Here is a 20,180-nt window from a genome sequence, read left to right on the forward strand (position 1 = left end):
TGTTGAATTATTCTATACAATTGTTACTTCTTTCACTTTGTTTTTCTGCTCAGTTACTAAGGCCTGGTTTACACTGGGGGGGATCGATCTAAGTTATGCAACTTCAGCTACGTGAATAACATAGCTGAAGTTGACTGTACTTAGATTTACTGCAGTAAGTCGATGGCTGACGCTCTTCCATTGACTCCGTCTGCCTCTCTTGCCCTGGTGGAGTACCGGAGTCGACAGGAGAGCGCTCGGTGGTCGATTTATCGCGTCTAGACTAAATGCGATAAATCAACCCCTGCTGGATCAATCGCTGCCCCTCGATACAGCGGGTAATGTAGACAAGCACTAAGAAAGTTTGTTTTTATATAGTGCTTCTCAAATTAACAGTATTCCATAATATTTTATAAAAGAATGAGAATTCCATGAATACGATACTGATTGTGCAGTGACTGAATATGTAAATACAATAGCCATAATCATTAATTCCATTTTATAGGACTTTTCTTCCAAAAAACACTTTAGTGTGTGTTGGTAAATTGATATAAAATAAATACAGTATTCAGGATTCACTTCACCCACTACAGCTGTTCAGTGGTGGACAATGACAGTAGGTAACAGTTTTAAAATAAGAAGTAAGGAATATCGTATCCAGTTAAAAATTAAGCAATATTTTACACCCAGCTTTTGAGATAAGGAATGTTGTCCAGGAGAACAGAGGTTAACCCTTTCTTCTTTTTCAAAAAGTGTAATGGGATCTTCACATTCTATCCAGGACAGAGCGAGATGGAAGTGGTTTTTCCTTTTTATCTCATCCCAAGCATATCTTAATAGGGTGATTGGATACCTAGTATCTAAATTGCATAGGAGTTGAAGTCTGGTGGAAACTGGAACGCCTGGCCATTTTTTTTCCGTTTTTAAGTCTGTTAAAACACTGAATGAATGCAAACTCTTCTAAAGTAATTTTTTATTACTTGTATAAGCTCAGAAATGTATCTTCTTAAGAGTTGCTGCTGATTTTTGCTAACATAGTTTGCATGGCTATGTGATTTTCACTGGTATTTGCTTCTTGCAGTGGGACTGAAGTTGAACTCTGTGGACCCAACAATGAGCATTGATCTGAAATATTTGGGTGTGCAGCTCCCGCTTTCCTACTCAAAAAACTACTCTTTGTGGAACTACCCAAGAGTCATTCCTAGCTGTTCGGGTAGGTAAACAGTGCTTTCAGAATATATTATTTATTCTTTCAGCATTATTGTTGAGGGTTGGAGAGGATGGGGTTAGTTGTGTATGTGGAATAGGAGTTTTAAATAAAGTTGAATGTCAGTGACGAGAAGGTAATGCATAGGGATTTTTTGTTTTTTATGAGGAATCTTTATATGAAAGCCGTATATCATAAACTTGCTGTTAAATTACTATGTACTTCTTGATCAAGGGGTCTACCATGTGACTGTCAGGCTCTGATTTTCAGTAATGGCATTGGCATGCAGCTGTACACCTACTTAGTGCACGCACGTATGTGTATATAATTGAGTTTTCCCTAATGGTCGCATATGTTCACATGGAGTCATTTGTGTGTACAGTATTGGTGATATTTCATATAGACCTGACTGCTGAAATTGAGGCCCCAAATATCCATTCTAAGCCTTTTTTTCCTGTAACTTTGCTTTAGGGTGCTGTAGTCAGTCAGACTTCCATGTTATTAGGGGGCTGAGTTAGAAGTGGTGATGTTCCACATGTAGAGGATCATTATTCATTCATGTGTAATGTTGTTTTTGCACCTGGTTGATAAGGTGAGGCTGGCTTGTTTTCTTTCCAGATGCTGGGTTTCCCTTTGTTTCCAGGACAGGGAAAACAAATGATTTCACCAAGATCAAGGGCTGGCGAGGGAAGTTTCACGGTGCTTCTAGAAATGAAGGTAAGAGGTAGAAAAGAGTGTTTCCATGCGATAAATGTGGCCCTTTTTCTGTCCTAGGAACAGATCCTTTCAGTTTACTTACTGCTTTATTTTAAGTATTAGTGAAATTTTTGGAGCAGAAATGGTCATGAGTAAAGAACCCCTGGTTACTGTGATTTCACTGGTACAGATTTCAAAGGTCTGAACGGGGGTTTTATGGGAGGAGAGAGATTTTATTTTCCCATTGTGATTTATTCTACTTTGAAATAGGATAAAAATGTGATTTTTATTTTATACAAATCACTGCTGAGAAAAGGCAAAAGCTAACTGAAATAGGTTTGTTATTACTGATCCATTTTGGACTCTATATAAGCAACCCTTGTTTGGAGGAGTGTGGGAACTCTTATCTTCAGTACTGCTTTAGACTGTCCTTTGGGGGACGAATCTGCAATTTTTTTTCGGTATATATGTTTAAAATTTTAATGGGAGTAGATATTTCATACGTTGAGGAAACCCAACCTTTGCCTAACAGGAATCTGCTTTTGGCAATTTGTCAGGAGTCAGAAAGCTACACTGAATTTAAATAAACTGTAGTTAGATTGCAACCATTTTAATCTTTTTTTAATGCAAAGGTGTAGCTTGGACTACATATCCTAGTTTGTAGTGTTCCAGAGTTGCCATATTTGGCATGCATGCTGTGCTATGATCACCCATTTCATACCCAGATGTTGTATAGAAGCTTTGGAAAGTTAAAGAAATTACTGTTCTCTGTTGACTCTACTTATTAGGAGAACTGGCAGTGTACTTTCTCTGGAGTTATTTCCTGTGTATTTGGATTCCATATTTATTCAGGTAGTGGTTCAGAGGGCTCTTTGAAGAATCGCTCTGCTTTCTGCAGTGACAAGCTGGATGAATACCTGGAAAATGAAGGGAAGCTGATGGAAACAAGCATGGGATTCTCTTCTAGCACTTCCGCTTCTCCTGTGGTTTATCAGCTTCCAACCAAGAGCACTAGCTATGTACGAACACTAGACAGTGTTCTAAAGAAGCAATCCACCAGCACTCCATCCACCTCTTATACTTTCAAGCCTCTCTCTGTGTCTTCTGCCTCTAGGAAGATGAAAACTCAGAATAAACAGACAGCTTCAAAGAGCCGAGTAAAACCATCCTACAAACCCATACTTCCTTCACCTGTTGTATTAAAGCAGAAACACAGCTTTTCAGTCCCAGGGGAGAAGATCACTAAGTCTCTGCCAAGTAGTAACATGGCTAATCAGGTGGATAATTTTATGGTGCCAGCTCTAGATGAAAACATGTTGCCAAAGCAGATTAATCTGCGTCAGGCACACCAGCAACAACAGGCTACTCGCCCACCAGGTTTGTCTAAGTCTCAGGTGAAGTTGATGGACTTAGAGGACTGTGCATTGTGGGATGGGAAACCACGGACCTACATCACAGAAGAACGAGCAGACATATCCCTGGCAACTCTGCTCACTGCTCAGGTAAGCTCCTGTAACTGCCTCCCTTCCCTTCCCTATCATACCTACTACTTCTGCACTCCAGTGCTTCGTAGCTAAGGTTTAACAAAGAGATAACAATGCTAATAAAAATATACAGGGTGAGGGGTTACTTTTTCTTACCAGTTAGATGTATGGCTCTATAGAAAAAGTCAAGAAAATGTTGTCTTAATTTGTCTATCTGTACCAGGCAATTCAGACAGTTGAAGATAGTACAGTTGAGCTTCTGACTAAATTCACTCACTTGTACTGTAAAGAAGGAAGGTGTTTGCCATTTCAGAAGAACAGTTACCCAGCAAAAGTGTATAGTTGTATTGGCAGTCCCCACCCTCGTCCACACTATTAACTTCTTGTCTTGGCCTCATGTTTCTATTGTAACAACAGCTATAATTTGAATTAAAAATTGTTGATACAATATAATTTTCTTAACCAGGACTCCCCAGTGGAGACGCTTTTGTCCGCCTCAAGAAGAATTTCTAACCCAGAGAAGCCATCTCTTTTCGTTTAATAGTATTTCTGCTATTCTGGGAGCTACATTGCCAATAGTGGTGTTGGATTTGCCAATGGCATTGGCAAGAGGCACTACCTACCTGGGATAGAGTGAAAGCCTACAGTCTGCCCAGTAGAAGTGACAGTTGCAAGACACCTAGCATGGGAAAAGATACATATATAAGAAAGAAAATAAATTAATGTTGCTCTAGGAATCATAACTTTTGTACATCCTGGAATTTTAAGTGTGCAAACAATGTTATATAAACATAGAATTTTGATATGTCTTAATATAGTCTGTTAATTTTGTTAACCATGTACTATAAAACATTCAGGTACATGGTAACTTGGCATTTCCTGATTTTTTTTTTTTAACTTTGCACAAAATTGACATTGCTTTAATGTAGTTAATTGAAAATAAGTCCTGCTTATGTCAGTTCCTAGGTGTATTATTAATAGGGCCCTACCAAGTTCATGGCCATGAAAAATGTGTCACGAACTGTGAAATCTGGTCTCCCGTGAAATCTGGTCTTTTGTATTTTTTTATCCTATAGTATACAGATTTCATGAGGAAGACCAATGTTTCTCAAATTGGGGGTCATGACCCAAAAGGGAGTTGCAAGGGGGTTACAAGGTTATTTTAGAGGGTATTGCCACTCTTTAGAGGGTATGGCCACAGTATTGCCACTCTTACTTCTGCACTGCTTCCTTCAGAGCTGAGCGGCTAGAACGTGGTGGCTGCTGACTGAGGGCCCCACTCTGCAGGCAGCAGTGCAGAAGTAACAGTGACAATATCATACCATACCATGCCATCCTTCTGCGCTGCTACTGGCAGTGGTTCTGCCTTCAGAGCTGGGATCCCGATCAGCAGCCATCGCTCTCCAGCTGCCCAGCTCTGAAGGCAGCGCCACCACCAGCAGCAGTGCAAAAGTAAGGGTAGCAGTACAGCCACCCCCCTACAATAACTTTGCAACTCCCCCCCACAACTCCTTTTTGGGTCAGGATCCCTACAATTACACCACCTTAAAATTTCAGATTTAAATAGCTGACATCATTAAATTTATTTTTTTTAAATCCTATGACTGTGAAATTGACCAAAATGGACCATGAATTTGGTAGTGCCTTAATCATTAAGTATGAATCTTAGCTCTTCTGCTTCCTGGATTACCCACTATAGAACATCAGGTGACATGACCTCACAGCAACTTTTAGTGCAGCTGTCCTCTATCCTGTCATTCAGTGTAAATTGCAAATTCTTCTGCGCAGGGCAAGTCCGCAGCTTCCTTATAGTTGGTCTTCTCCTGACTGCAGCTTGCTCAGAGGTAGAACCAGACCTGTCAATCAGGACGGGATGGGCATGACTATCACCTTTAAGACACCATTCTGTGTCCTGTCATTCAGTTTAAATTGCAAATTCTGTACCTCATGTAAATTGTGTGGTGGCATTGATTGTGTATGCAGATCATGTATGCATGCATGTTTTTTATCTCAGTAGAATTTCAAATGTATATGTATATATTTTTTTAAACTTTAGGCTTCTCTTAAAAATAAACCTATCCACAAAATAATCAGAAGGCGAGCACCACCTTGCAACAATGATTTCTGCCGTCTGGGTTGTATCTGTGCTAGTCTAGCACTGGAAAAGCGTCAGCCTACCCATTGTCGCAGGCCTGACTGTATGTTTGGCTGCACTTGTTTGAAAAGAAGGGTGTTACTAGTAAAGGGAGGATCCAAACACAAGAAAATCCTGAAGAAAGCTGTGCGTGGAAGCCTCATATTCTATGGGCCACAAGGGGAAGATCAGCAGGAAGAGGAGGAGTTGGAAGAAGAGGGTGATGGGGAGGAAGATGAGCTGAAACAGAAAGATAGGAGAAGGAGAAAGAAGGTGGAATACAGTGAGTATTACTAGGGGCAGAGTGATCACTCAAAGCAATTTCAAAGCCATGTGCTTTTTCATGAGATTTTTATGCTGAATTTATAGCAAACACATTGCTGAATCAAGAAAGTAGGGTGAGTTCTAAGAGATTTTGGTACATGCAACTTCCACCTACTTTGCCAGAAACTAACTAGAAGCAAATATTGTTTCTTACTTTATTGATATTTTAGAAATCTGCCATTCGTTTAACTGCATGGTTGACATTTTTAGAACTTTTTGTGTTTATGACTTGTAATATAGCCAGGTATCATTCAGGGTACTTGTAAAAAGTCTGTCACTTGATTATCTTCCTAAATCAGTTCAGAGGCTCAGGATGTGTCACAACACGTTGATCATTATGTAATTTGGGACTTCAGTATTATTCACTCCCTTGTTTGCTTTGCCCCATATTTCATTAATCCCTCTCAGAACAACTGAACATCTATGGCCATATCTTCAGCTGATGTTAATTGTCTTAGCTTCATTGAAGTTAGTGGAGCGATGCTGACTTCTATACCAGCTGAGGGGCTGGCCCCTAATGTGTACTTGGGGAAATAAGATGGCAGCTGTCAGTAATGTATTAACCACTAAAGAGAGGTTGAAATTGATGTGGACTATACTTTGTTCCTACTCTAAAATATTGATGGCATTGTCTCATCATGTTCCAGTCAGTTTGATTTATGGAATGAATATGATTCTCCTGCTACAGAGAAACATCACAAAGTCTTGGGTGTCTTGATTTTATTACACAACACCGAAGAAGATTGCACAATGTGTAGAACTACTTTCTTTGTTTTTGTTTAATATTTAAATAGCGACAGCATTCTCTCCTGCTTTTGGTATTTGGTAAATGAAGATGAAGTTTAATGTAATTTTTATCTTGGTTCCTTTCCCCTTCTCCATGGTGTGGACAAGCACCAGACACTCTTGCCTAGAGCTTGAGCCCAGAAAGATAACTAGTGCTATTTCCTGGGAATGTGAGTGCTTAACTACTAGGTAGGCAGTGCTTAGACTTAGATGGATATTTCTGTAATTACTATAGCATTAGACTAGACATTTTCACTGCAAAAATGAGCTGTTTTAAAAAACATTTTTTCCTCTTTCATTTTTCAGCTATCTGTGATACAGAGCCAGAGCAGCCTATTAGGAACTGCCCATTGTGGATAAAAGTAGAAGGGGAGATAGATCCAGAACCAATTTACATCCCAACACCATCTGTCATTGAACCAATGAAACCTTTGGTGCTGCCTACCCCAGAGGACTTGCCTTCCAGTAAGAACAAATCTTCCAATGGAGTCAAACCAGGGAGAGTATATACTCCCAAACCCAACCCAGTGGTAAGTAAGGAAAGGAAGATGCTCCATTTTCAAAGGAAGAGGGCAAAACCTCCTTTTGTGTTAAGAAAACAAACCAGCCTTCACCTAAAAATCTGGACAAATCAGTATCTGAAGGAGGTTGGTATGAGATTTAAGTCCATAATTGGATACTTTTGTAAATAGAATTTTGATGAGTTGGGATTGATTTTTGTTTTTCTTCCCAATTTTAAAAATCAGTTTGTCTTTTATAAACACATTATTGCACCAGTACAAGTATGAACGAAAGGGGTTGCAAATTTCTAGCAACCTTTTGTATAAAATCACAATAATGCATGATATTTTGCAAAATATAAACATACATTTCCTTAAATACTTGAGCTACTCAATGTAACTTATCATAGAATATCAGGGTTGGAAGGGACCTCAGGAGGTCATCTAGTCCAACCCCCTGCTCAAAGCAGGACCAATCCCCAGACAGATTTTTTCTCCAGATCCCTATAATGGCCCCCTTAAGGATTGAACTCACAATCCTGGGTTTAGCAGGCCAGTGCTCAAACCACTGAGCTAATGGATTTTTTGTTTTAGACCATGAAGACATTTTGATTTCCAGTGCCAAAGCATTGAAAAGTCTGCTTTGTGTTTTAGCCCATGAAAATGTGAAAAGTAAAACCTTCCACAGGGATACTGGTAGAGAAGCATTTAGAGATGTAACCAGAATTCAGCAGGTTGCCTCAAAGCAGAATCTCTCTGTTTATCATCTACCAGGTTAAGCAGAATAGTTGTCTTTGCACCTAAATTTTTTACTTAAAAGAAACCTTAATTCAGAAGTAAAACCTAGGTGGAGATCTGGTACTAGGAAGGAAACTGCACCTTTGAAAGCAGGAGCGCCCCTTGCTATTTTTTCTGTTTATTGTAGCACTGCTGGAGGTAAGGGATACTAGTATGTGTAGCTGTTTCACAGCTCTGATATATATCTTGAGTGAAGTGGTTCTGTTTGAATTGCAGATTCGGGATGAGGACAAGGATCCTGTTTACTTGTACTTTGAGAGGATGATGACTTGTGCCCGGGTCCGAGCGTATGAATGCAAAAGGGAAGAAAAAAAGCAGCAGAAGGACCCGTACATCTGTAATTCAAATAATTGTACCGGAAAGGTGAGATGTCACCTTTTATCCACAAACTCCTCTATTGACCATTTCATGCATTAAGATGTTGGACAATATTTTCATAAGCACCGACATTGTTTTTGAAGGCGGGACTTGGGCTCCTAAATCACTTTAATGTTTTTGAAAAATGTATCCACACGTTCAATATGAAATTGTCTTGTCTGGAACCTTCCTGCAGCCAGATGTAGGATTATGTGTAGTGCTTTAAATGTCCATTTAATTCATAGAGCCATCATGAAATTGGAACTGTATTTTTGGAAATGCTAGTGGATATATTTCTTTACTATGTTAAGCTCTGGACACTAGAGTGGTGAACTAGTTTATTTTAAAACCTGTTTTAATGTTGAAGAAAACGTGATGTCACGTTTAAAGTAACATTTTTCTCTTTCTTCACCTCCCCCGCCCCAACTTATTCTCTCTTCTTCTCCCAGGAGCATGATCCTGAGCACCAGACCCTTAAAAAAGAACTTTGTGAGATGGAGAAAGACACTGATAAATCAGGAGGTAAGATTGGAGTTTTGAGCTAAACTTAACTGCCTGCTACCTGTAAGTTTTTGGTAAAAAATATTGTAGATATTGATGAAACCAAGGGCAGCCATGCAGGGAGAGTCCAAGAAGGTGATATGCCTAGAACTTTCATAAGTCAGTCTGAGACCCATTTAACCAGGTATGGTACCTTTAAATGGTGTACCAAAGTACTCTATTTGTAATTTTCAGCACTTCAGGTCTTGTGTTATTACAGTTATTAATAAAATTACCTTATGATGTTTTTGATTCAGTCACCTGATTTGTCAGGAATTGTGTACAAGTACAGTGGGAAGCAAAACAGGTTAAATGTCTAGACCAAGTGCTGCTCTAAAATTTAAAATGGCAGTTATTACAATGGCTTGGTTAATAGTACAAGGCTTTGTTGCACAGTAGATTTGTGTTCACAAGTGACCATAAGATGCTTGGGGTTTTTTATTACCACACTCTTGTTACAGAAGGCTCTGATACCCACGTTACACTGTCAGGCTTGTGGAGTCCTTTGTAGAATATTCCAACTAGAGTTATATGGGGCAAGGGTGTGCCTTCACCATTATGCTTGGCACTGTTTTGCAGCAACCTCCATTAGTTTGAATTGAAAGGTTAAGATAAACTGACTTTTCTCAGTGCATAATATAAAACTGAATTTGAGACTTCCAGTCCATAAAGAAATAGATTAAATAAGTGTCTGGAATAATATCTTGCATTTATGCGTTATCTTTCAACTCAGTGTCCCATAGGGTGCTAAGAGCTTTAAAAATGTTATACGGTCTAAAGAGAGGTTCTTATCCACGAAAGCTTATGCTCCCAATACTTCTGTTAGTCTTAAAGGTGCCACAGGACCCTCTGTTGCTTTAGTCTAAACAGAACACATCATCCACCACTGAATAAGCCTTCTTTGACGTGAAATGTGGCAACTATTTACAGTTAAGGATGGGAAGTGGAAAAACTACATCCATTTGAAAATGCCAGTGAACTTGGGTAGGCAGAAATTAATTATCAGATTTAAACGTGGCCAGGACACAGGGCTCAACATCCTTACCATTTTCAGAAAGTGCCATTGAATCGCTAATGACAACAAAAGGTCAAGCCTCTGTTTTATGTCTCCTACAAAAGACAGCACCGTGCTTGCTCCCTAATGCCATTATGGGACATTGGTTCTTTTCTGACTCCCAGGGGAAAGTGCCACCTACTGAATCACCAACACCACTCTCTGCTGCATGTTGGTGTTCCTTGGAGTTCTTGCCTCCCTGTGCTGAACTGACCCAGCCTTGTTTAGCTTGTGCGATGTGATGGGATTGCAATACAAGGTGGTATGGCTGCATGGAATGAACCATAAGGAGGTTGGAATTGTTAGTTCTCCATTGAGGTTTTATCGGTTTTTGTATCACTGTGAAGTGGGGAGTGGTGCTCAGAGCTATTATTTGACTTCTGTTTCCCTGCTGCTAATACAAGGGTGGAGGTGGGGAGAATAAAACTATATTGAATGTCCAGGTATTAAAATTCCATAGTATTGCAGAAACCTATTTCAATTCTTTCTCAGAGGAAAGCTGGTGGTCTTCCCGTAGTGAGGGGGAATCCTCCTCCGCCTCCTATGTTCGTCACACTACTCCAGGTGGGCCAGCCAAACTTATCGAGATTATCTCTGACTGCAACTGGGAGGAGGATCGCAATAAGATCTTAAGCATCCTATCACAACACATCAACAGTAACATGCCACAGTCCCTCAAAGTGGGTAGCTTCATTATTGAGTTGGCTTCAGAGCACAAGTCCCGGGATGAGAAGAACCCTCCCATCTATTCCTCCAGAGTGAAAATCTCAATGCCTTCCTGCCAGGACAAGGGTGAGAAGCCTGAGATGCCTGTCTTGGAGATTCCTGATAGTTCAGTGTCATCATGCAAAATATCAGAAAACATAAAGTTCTTGCGGGCAGATACCTTGGACAAACTACGGGAGACGTTGCAGGGGGAAAAAGGCTTGCCTTTTTATACAGGGCTTTCTCCTGCGGGAAAGCTGGTCGCCTACAAACGCAAAGCTAATTTGAGCCCCTCAGGCTTGATTCAGGTGGGTCCTTCTGCCTTTACTGTGGAGATTAGATTCCATTTCCTCCAGTGTTCCTGAACTCCTTCATGGTACAAGAACTTACTGACTGCCTGGCTCTTTGCCTATCAAATAGACTTTCGTACTATCTGGGAGATGTTGCGGTTAAGTCCTCAGTCAGTTACACAGGCGTGTCACTTTCAGGAGTCAGTCAGTAGTAACATTCTGTATGCAGATTAGAAGTCTGAAGCATAGTCATTTAGATTGTCCTGTTGCTTGTTTTGGGGGTTGGATAGCCAAGGTGCAAAAACTTTATCAGGGTCTTTCTGATACTGTATTTGGAAAACTTAAAACAGATGCAGTTGGCTCTGTCTTTAATCAATGGTGCCTAGGGCCACAGAAGAAACAAACTTAGAGAAAGATGCACGCTGGGGAAGAACTTTAAAAGGAGACTGAACAAACTTAATTGCTTTGTGCAATAATTTATCATCCTTATCTGTCTGCTTATCCCTTTCAGACCAGGTTTTTGATCTTGAAGTGATGTCATAGTCCTGAATCTGAAATCAGTTGGTTTCTTGGAAATTATTGGTATCAGAAATTCAGCATTATGAATTAACTGTAGGATCAAGTAGGAGGGGATAAACTGTGAAGTCAGATGAAGCCTCTTGTTAAATACAGATATCTTTGATAGAGAAAGCAGTGAGAACATGTTAGGAAAAGCATATGAATGAAAAAAGAGCAAACTGTGTTTGCATGAAGTTATATAAATATAGTGCCAGCGTAAGGAGAAGCCGGACAAATGTATACATTTTTAACTTGACTAAATTATTCATCAGCAAAAACAGTCTTAGACCAAGACTTTCAAGAGTGACCTAGTGATCTTGGATACCTCCATTTTTGGGACACCTTAAGTAGGCGTGATTTTCAGAAGATGAATGTTCATCTCTCTGGAAATCAGTCCCCTCTAATGTGTCTCAAGTTGGGCATCGAAAATAACCAGTCCATTTTTTCAAATATTGACTTTAGTCAATGGGGTCTCTTCGAGATTTATTTTGGAAGCTTAGAGGGTGCTGTTGACATCATGAAAATTAAAATAGTTTAATGTAGCCAGAAAATAAACAATAAATCTCTACGGCTTAGAGTTTGACACAGTGCAGTGACCACAGGTGTGTAGTCCATTCTTCTTGAAGATGTTCTACTCCATCTGTCTCCCAAACAACCACTCTTGTAGCCCTTCCTTTTAACTCCTGTGAAATGGGAGGGAGAAGCTGAGTTGGAGCTAGCCCCTTATTCAAATGGGACCAAGTAGTGTCCTATATCCTATTAAAATAACAAATAATAGCAAGAGTAATCATGAAAAATATTGCCAAAATAAATTGTTTTGCAGTCTCTTTTCAAAGACTTGTCCCAGTGTGCATGGCACTGTAAGTATTTTTTCTTCTGCGTCTCCAGACAGCCACCAAAGGTAATTAGTTTAGTTAGAGTGATACATTCAAAGCTTCATCCTCACATAGTTTGAATATCCATCTTTAGTCAAGATTGAGACATAAGCCGAAATGCAGGAAAGATATGTGCCAGCTTCATTCTACTTCATTTCAGTATCTTTAGACTCTATGGTTCTTTGTGAATATCCTTCCTCCTAGAGTCTGAATGGCATCTAAAATCTATGGGTTATATAGAGATGTGAAATAATTGCTTGGAGTTATCCTGAGCAGAAAGCAGATTAATAATGCCCATTCTGAATTGCAATGTTACTCTGAAAAGCACTTTTGGAAATCCCATGGAATGAAACACCTTGTTTAAAGGTGGTAAATTAGGAAGGTTTTTTTTTTTTTTTTTTCCTTCACAGAATTTCCCTTTTCCACTTCTTTCAGGTTAATGGTAAAAGTTATCCTCAGGCCAAACTCCTTTTGGGACTGATGGGGGCATTACATCCAGCCAATCGGCTAGCTGCTTATATCACAGGCAGGCTGCGACCCACAGTACTTGATCTCTCAACCCTCAGTACTGTGATCTCCAAGGTAGCATCCAATGCTAAGGCAGCTGCTTCCGGGACACCATCAGTCCAGGTGCCCACCACATCAACTCCCCAAACTACATCCTCCATCAGCACTACTTCAACCCCCACTGTGACGACTCTGAAAGCTCATGTCCCAGCACAGAGACAGATAGGTAGGTTGGAACTTACTTACTGTATTTTAAATTGCCTGAAGCATAAAATAGAGAATGAGTGTACAACATTGCTGTTGATTTCTGTCCAACAGCGCACACTGCCTTTGGCTCTTAGAGTTGCCTACCTAAACTGCCTCTGCAATAAATAACCTCTTTACCTAAAACACTAAATTTTATCTTAGGTTAGAATTATGTTTGCAAAGGTTGAAAATGTGCTGTGGTAGTATTGATTAAATAAAAAAGTCAGGACAAAGGAGATTGAATGGAAAAGCACTAATTGAGTGTTTAAAATTGGATTTTTGTTCTGATTGGGTGTTTCTGATTTGAACCTTCTTATCTTTATCAGCCTTTATTGGTGAGAATTTCTTAAACCCAGGGGTTAAAAGAATTAGGATGAGTCTAGTCTGTGGTTCTTCACTTGTATTTTTATTTTTCTAATGGTGATATTACACTTGAACTTCAGGTGTCAGGTCAGTGTAATGTATGAGAACAGCAAAGACACATGAAGAGACACAATGAAAAACAAGATGTTCAGAATCTGGATTAAGAGAACAACATGTGAGCAGCCATATCACACTGGTCTGTAATCTCATTAGGTTTCACAAGCTAAGCAGGGTTGGTCTTTGTCAGTTCTTGGATGGGAGACCTTCCAAAGTGTAAACGAAAGATTCTTTGAGTAGTGTCCCTATGGATGCTCCACTGTGGGTGTGCTTGCCTACCTGCACTGCTAATGGGAGAATTTCAGTAGCAGTCTCCATTAGGCCCATACATGTGCAGTCTTTCCTTGTGCCCCACCACAAGGCTAGCCAGCATGCGTGGCTAACCTGCCCTGAATTCCTTCTCAATTGCCCCTGGCTAGAGATGGAGCCATTAGCAGTCCATTAAAAAGAACAGGAGTACTTGTGGCACCTTAGCAGTCCATTTGTGACCATTAGCTTCTTAAACATTTCTATAGTTAGTCTCCCCAGTCTTAGTTGTAGTTTTTTTTCTCTTTATTTTTTCTTCCTGAACAAAAATACTTTATTTCCCCCCCATTTTTTGTTGGGGACCCTTACCCCAATAGGGTATGCCCGGTTCACCAGGCTTCAGGAAGTGCCTCTCCTGCAAAGAGGCCATCCCTGTAGCAGACAAGCACTCCCCAGCGCATACACTGCCTCTGGGAAGGCCACATTCCACAGAAGTGTGGTGTCTGTCACACCTATGTCTCGAATGGTCAGGAAGCTGAGACAAAAGATCATCTTCATGGAGGAAGCCCTCAAACTCCCTCCCCACCCTCCCAGATCCGCACCGACAGTCACCTGGTAGATGTGAGTCTTCCCCACAGTCCTCAACATCCAAGGACTGTGGGTCAAAGAAATCAGCTGCAACCCCCTCTTGTAATTCATCAAAAAAGAGAGTGGGAAGTCTCCAGAGTGAGCCCCGAAAGGGACGCTAGGTATCATCGATACCGTCTGCCTGGAGATAATCCCAGCCTGGTATCCACAGCTCACGAAGATATGGAATGGCAGATATCATTAACATGCTTAAGGCACGGACACTGGGTCAGCGGTATAGACAGACAAAGGTAGGAGCCAGCACTTCAGTAAGAAGACGTTGCTGGTACATGCTGTACCATTGGCGCTGTCATCAACGCCATGACCAGCACTAGCATGTTACAGGCAAGATCCCAGACTCCTTCAGTACCACCAGCGGCACCAGGTTGGTCAAAACCACTGGAATTCCGGCATTCAAAAGACCTCCAGTATCTGATGTACCGGAATCTCCTCTTCTTGGCACTTGGATCTTGGCACTGAGTCTTCTCCTAGTCAAGGAGCTTTCGCTGCTACCCTGCCACACACTTCTGCTCTCTAGTGTGGACTCAGACAGCGAGCCAGAGAAGACCATTTCCCACTGTTCCTCTCGTGCTCCCTATGGTGTCCACTATCAAGAGGCCTCCCGAGCATACCCTCAGATGGCCCCACCATCACTACCTTTGTACACTAACCATAGGCACTACCACTGGGCTCTATTCCACCTCCCCGGTGGCTGTACTGGGATCCTTGGGTTGCATAGCGTCCCCACACTTTTCTTGGGTTTCCAGCTTTACCCATGAACCCCCGATATGTTCCCCCTTGGCCATGGCATCCAGAACCTCAGAGCCTCTGGAGGAGATTGTGGAGGAATAGGAGGGCAGCACTGAGAAAGAGGTGACTCCGAAGACCAATTTATCTTCCTCCCCCCCGAGATGAGGCCATCATGCCTCCACCACTGTCCTTAGCTGATGGCTTCTGGCTTTTCCAGGACTTGGCAGAGAAAGTTACAGATACTCTGCAGATACCCTTGGAGGAAGTCAAGGACACCCATTACAAACTAGTTGACACACTACACTCAGCCTCTAAAATAGCCCACCCCATTAATGAGGCTCTCCTGGATCACGCAAAAAACATATGGCAGACCCCAACATCGGTGATGCCTACTTGTAAGTGGGCTGATAAAAAATATTATGTCCTGGTTAGGGAGACGGAATTTCTCTTCTCCCACCCTCCACCCAATTCCATCATCATGGACGCTGTAAACTCTTGGGGCCATCAACACCAAATGCGGTCCATTCCCTACGACAAGGATTGGAAATGCTTGGACTTTTTCAGGAGGAAAGCCTATTCCTTGGCCACCCTACAGTTCCAAATCACTTATTATCAAACCATCCCTGTCAACTATTCAAAACGTAGCAACTTTATTGATCAGCTTCCCGAGTCACAGCTTGACCAGTTTAATGCTATCATCCAGGAGGGACAGCTAGTAGTCAAAACAGCGCTACAGTCTGCCCTCGATGCAGCTGATACAGTGACCCGGTCCATCTCCACAGCAGTGGTTATGCAACATGGTTACACCTTTTGGACTTCCTTAAAGAGGTGCAGTTGACTATTGAAGACCTTCCCTTGGAAGGCACCAAGCTCTTTGCGGTGAAGATAGACTTCTCTCTTCATACCCTTGAAGATTCTAGGGCCACTCTCTGCTCGTTAGGGATCTACATGCCCGAACAAAAGAGAAAATTCAGTCCACAGCCCCAACACAAAACCATGCAACTTCCAGTACACAAGTCAGTGCTATTACAGACCTCAGAGGAAGAAATCTAGGTTCCCCAGGCGTAAACCATCTGGCCCACAGCCTTCCACGTCACAACCGTTCACCTCCAAACACCAATTTTGATGTGTTGGTCAAGGAATCGACGGACCACTCCCCACAACAGCTGACCAACGTTTCCTACCCAGTTGGCTTGTCTTGCAACGTTCTGCAGCACCTGGGAACGTGTAACATTGGATCAATGGGTCCTGGAAATTGTTTGCAATGGATATTCCATCTACTTTACCTCCCTCCCTATTCCACAACATCCTACCCTGTGGCCCTTTTCAGGGACCCTTCTCATAAGAGTTAACTACAACAAGATAGATCGTCTCCTCCGGTTAGGAGACCTAGAAACCAGTACCTCGACATCTACGAGGCGAAGGGTTTTTACTCTCGCTATTTTCTAATACCCAAAAGGAAGGGAGGTTGGAGACCCATGCTAGACCTCAGAGCACTCAACAAGTTTGTCAAAGCTCAAAAATTCGAGATGGTCACTCTAGCTATGATTATTCCAGCCGTGGATCAGGGAGACTAGTTTTTGGCCCTTGACCTTCAGGACACCTACTTCCATATTGCAGTCCTATTGTCCCACTGACTGTTCCTCATATTTACCTTGGGACAAGACCTCTTAACAGTACAGAGTACTCCTCATTTTGGCTATCATTGGCTAAAGAGTATTCTCTGAGGTCCTCTCAGTAGTGTCCATGCACCTATGCTCCCAAGGGATCACGATTTGCCCCTACCTGGATGATTGTCTCCTCAGATTGCCTCCTTCCAAGAGGCTCACCAAATCCACAATAGACCTGTTCATGGAACTGGGCCTACAGATCAATGGCCAGAAGTCAACCCTCACTCCAGTGCAGCACCTGGAATTCATAGGCACTGACCTCGACTTGTTACAGGCCAGAGCGTCCTGCCTCAACACAGATTCCTCTGTTTGGCCACACTCATAGAGACCATTCAAAACAACCCACAAATATCAGCGAGACACTGCCTACGACTCTTGGGGCATATGGCAGCGGGCACAGTGGTAATATCACATGCCAGGCTTCATATATGATGTCTCCAGACGTGGTTTGAGTCAATGTACAGACCAAATGGAGACAGACTAGACAAACCCCTGTCACAACCCACCCGGATCAAAAACTCCTTGGGCTGGTACTTACCTGCAAAAATGTTTGCCAAGAGATCCCCTTTTCACAAACCTCACCCCCATTCCCTGTCATTGTTTTTCACCATCAGTGCTTCCATCATAGGATGCGGTGCACATCTAAATAACCTCACAATACAAGGCAAATGGTCATCCATGAAGATATCTCTTCACATCAACCTCCTTGAGCTCAGGGTGGTCAGGAATGCCTGCGCCCGTTTCCTCCCACTGATCAAGGTATTGCACACAGGAGTCCTAATAGACAACATAGCGTGCATGTACTATATAAACGGACAAGGGGAAGCCAGATCATCCTCCCTGTGGGCAGAAGCAGTAAGAGTATGGAATTGGTGCATCTCCCATGACAATACATTATCAGAGGCTTACCTTCAGGGCACACAAAACTCGATAGCGGACAGTCTCAGTTGCATGTTCTCACACTACCACGAATGGGAGATAAACCCAGCAGTACTCCAAGACCTGTTCAGGCGGTGGGGGACACCGACCACAGACCTGTTTGCCATTCACCTGGACAAGAAAATGTCCGTGTTACTGCTCCATAGTAGGGATAGGGCAACACTACATGGGTGATGCTCTCCTTCCCTGGGACAGGGACCTTCTCTATGCCTTTCCTCTGTTTCCCCTGCTGTCAAAAGTCCTATTAAAAATAAAAAGAGAAGGCGCACATGTCGTACTGATCACTCCCACTTGGCCAAGATAGACTTGGTACCCTTACCTGTCAAAACTCGTGACTTGCCCACTGATCTCTCTCCATGCCACTCTGTACCTCCTCTCGCAGAACAAAGGATGCACTCTATATCCCAACCTGGGATTCTTCACCTCAGGGCATGGCTCCTTCATGGAGCCATAGAGAGCATAGAGAGCTCCTGCTCGAAGGAGGTACAAGAGGCATTGCTACACAGTAGAAAGTCCTCAACATGCCGTACTTAACTGCAGAAATGGTCCAGGTTCCAGATTTGGTGTACTTCCCAAAAAATCTCCCCAACATCTGCAGCTCTTCCAAAGATCTGAGACTATGTACTGACTCCAAAAAATATCGGGACGTTTTCTTCGGGTCCACCTAGTGCAGGGGTGGGCAAACCTTTTAGCCTGAGGGCCATATCAGCGTTCCGAAACTGTATGGAGGGCCAGTGTAGTGTATTAAATTGCTCCCTGTAGGAATGTGGTACTTACGGTGTACTACTTACAGCTGCCAGTCCTGGTGATCTGAGCAGCATGGTGGGGTGGGGAGGGTTGGATAAGGGGCAGGAGGTCCTGGGGGGCAGACAGGGAACAGGGGCGGTTGGATAGGCATGGGAGTCCCAGGGAGCCTGTCAGGGGGCGGGGGTGTGGATAGGGGTCTGGTAGTCAGGGGACAGGGAGCGGAGGGACAGTATTCTTTTGGAACAAGGTTAAGCTCAGGCCAAATACAAAATTCATCCCTAAGGTAACCTTCCAGCACTACATGAACCAGTTGATTCACCTTCCAAATTTTTACTCCAAGCCTCACTGCAGCAACAGGGAGGCTATATTGCATACACTAAATGTCAGGAGAGCCCTAGCCTTTTACCAGGCTAGGACAATTATCTGGTTTGCAACATGACCTCTCCAGATAGTAGTATCCACACACACTCCGTGAGATCGGTCTCCTCATCTGTTCCCTTCTTTAAGAATGTCCCTATCTCAGAAATGTGTAAAGTGGTGAGATGGGCATCCGTCCACGCCTTCGCAGAACACTGATCACTGGGGACTCCACCTCCGATGCCATCTTTGGCTCCATAGTAATGCCATTTGTAACTGACCCGACTCCAAAGCCCCAGCCCTCCAGTAGGAATATTGTTCAGGAGTCACCTACAGTGGAGCACCCGTAGGGACACTACTTGAAGAAGAAGTTACTCACCTTGTGCAGTAACGACGGTTCTTCGAGATGTGTCCCCGTATGGTTGCTCCACTACCTCTACTTCATAATTCTTGTCTATGACTTTGAGGTAGAGAAGGAACTGAGGAGGGTTAGCCTGCATGTGCTGGTTAGCCTTGTGGCAGGGCACAATGATAAGCGATGCATGTGCGGGTCAAATGGACACTGCTACCGAAGTCCTCCGATCAGCAGCACAGGGGTGCAAGCACACCTTCTGTGGAGCACCCATAGTGACACACATCTTGAAGAATGGTCGTTACTGCACAAGGTGAGTAACTACTTCTTCTGAAAGACGGTGCATGGCACTCTTTTATCTGAGTCAATACTAAAATGGAACCCCAGCATGGCATGAAGGGATACTGTGCTGTAAGAAGTGCTATCTTTTGGGTAAGATGTGAAATCTAGGAGCCCGACAACTTGGTCATTAACAATTCCAAGAAGCTCTGGGCAAGAGAAGGGCGTGTTAATTTGTGTTTTGGCAAAATTCTGATTTGTGGTTAGCTGTGTTCTTGCTACCTAAATACACTGCAGGGGATTAACTGGATGTGCTGTTTTCTCCTTCCTGTAGTAAACTTTTGCATTGTATTTCTATGCAATTTTGAAGAGGTGGCTGCATTTCAATGGTGGGTGAAGTAATTTTTGCATAACTAATGTGTTAAAACTGTTTTGGCATCCTTCTGGACTAAAGGTGCTACATACATATAAGATTATGATATTTTTTATTAAGAGTTAGGCTTGCCTTGTGATAATCCTCTGTGCTGTCACACTAGATGTTCAGATTCTATTCCCCAACTGATAAGGGTCTGGGTGCTATGGAGTCAGCATTCTGAGCCCTGGAGAGCAAGGGGTGAGGGGAGGGAGCGTCTCAGTAGTGACTCCCTCTGCTTGCTTGAACATTGTGTCAAAGGGGAGTCCCATCCAGTCCTCAGCTGGAAGGGTGGTGATTGCAATGTAAAGGGCATGGCAAACCCTACCCCAACTTAGAAA

General features: G+C 42.6%; 1 protein-coding gene across 8 annotated transcripts in view; it reads left to right on the forward strand.

Moving 5' to 3' along the window:
• The window catches only part of MGA (MAX dimerization protein MGA), an 85,891-nt gene that overhangs the window by 30,863 nt on the left and 34,848 nt on the right, over positions 1-20,180 (forward strand). For 7 of the 8 annotated variants that reach the window (XM_034769127.1, XM_034769126.1, XM_034769131.1 and 4 more), the window contains exons 6-14: positions 1,061-1,192; positions 1,805-1,903; positions 2,735-3,384; positions 5,423-5,783; positions 6,917-7,140; positions 8,125-8,271; positions 8,715-8,787; positions 10,352-10,872; positions 12,723-13,020. In XM_034769127.1, the coding sequence (XP_034625018.1) occupies positions 1,061-1,192; positions 1,805-1,903; positions 2,735-3,384; positions 5,423-5,783; positions 6,917-7,140; positions 8,125-8,271; positions 8,715-8,787; positions 10,352-10,872; positions 12,723-13,020 (2,505 nt within the window). The remainder of the gene's footprint in view (positions 1-1,060; positions 1,193-1,804; positions 1,904-2,734; positions 3,385-5,422; positions 5,784-6,916; positions 7,141-8,124; positions 8,272-8,714; positions 8,788-10,351; positions 10,873-12,722; positions 13,021-20,180) is intronic. The other variant, XM_034769133.1, reaches the window with a different exon arrangement.

Source organism: Trachemys scripta, chromosome 4, assembly GCF_013100865.1.
Source record: "Trachemys scripta elegans isolate TJP31775 chromosome 4, CAS_Tse_1.0, whole genome shotgun sequence".
Lineage (NCBI taxonomy): Eukaryota > Metazoa > Chordata > Testudines > Emydidae > Trachemys > Trachemys scripta.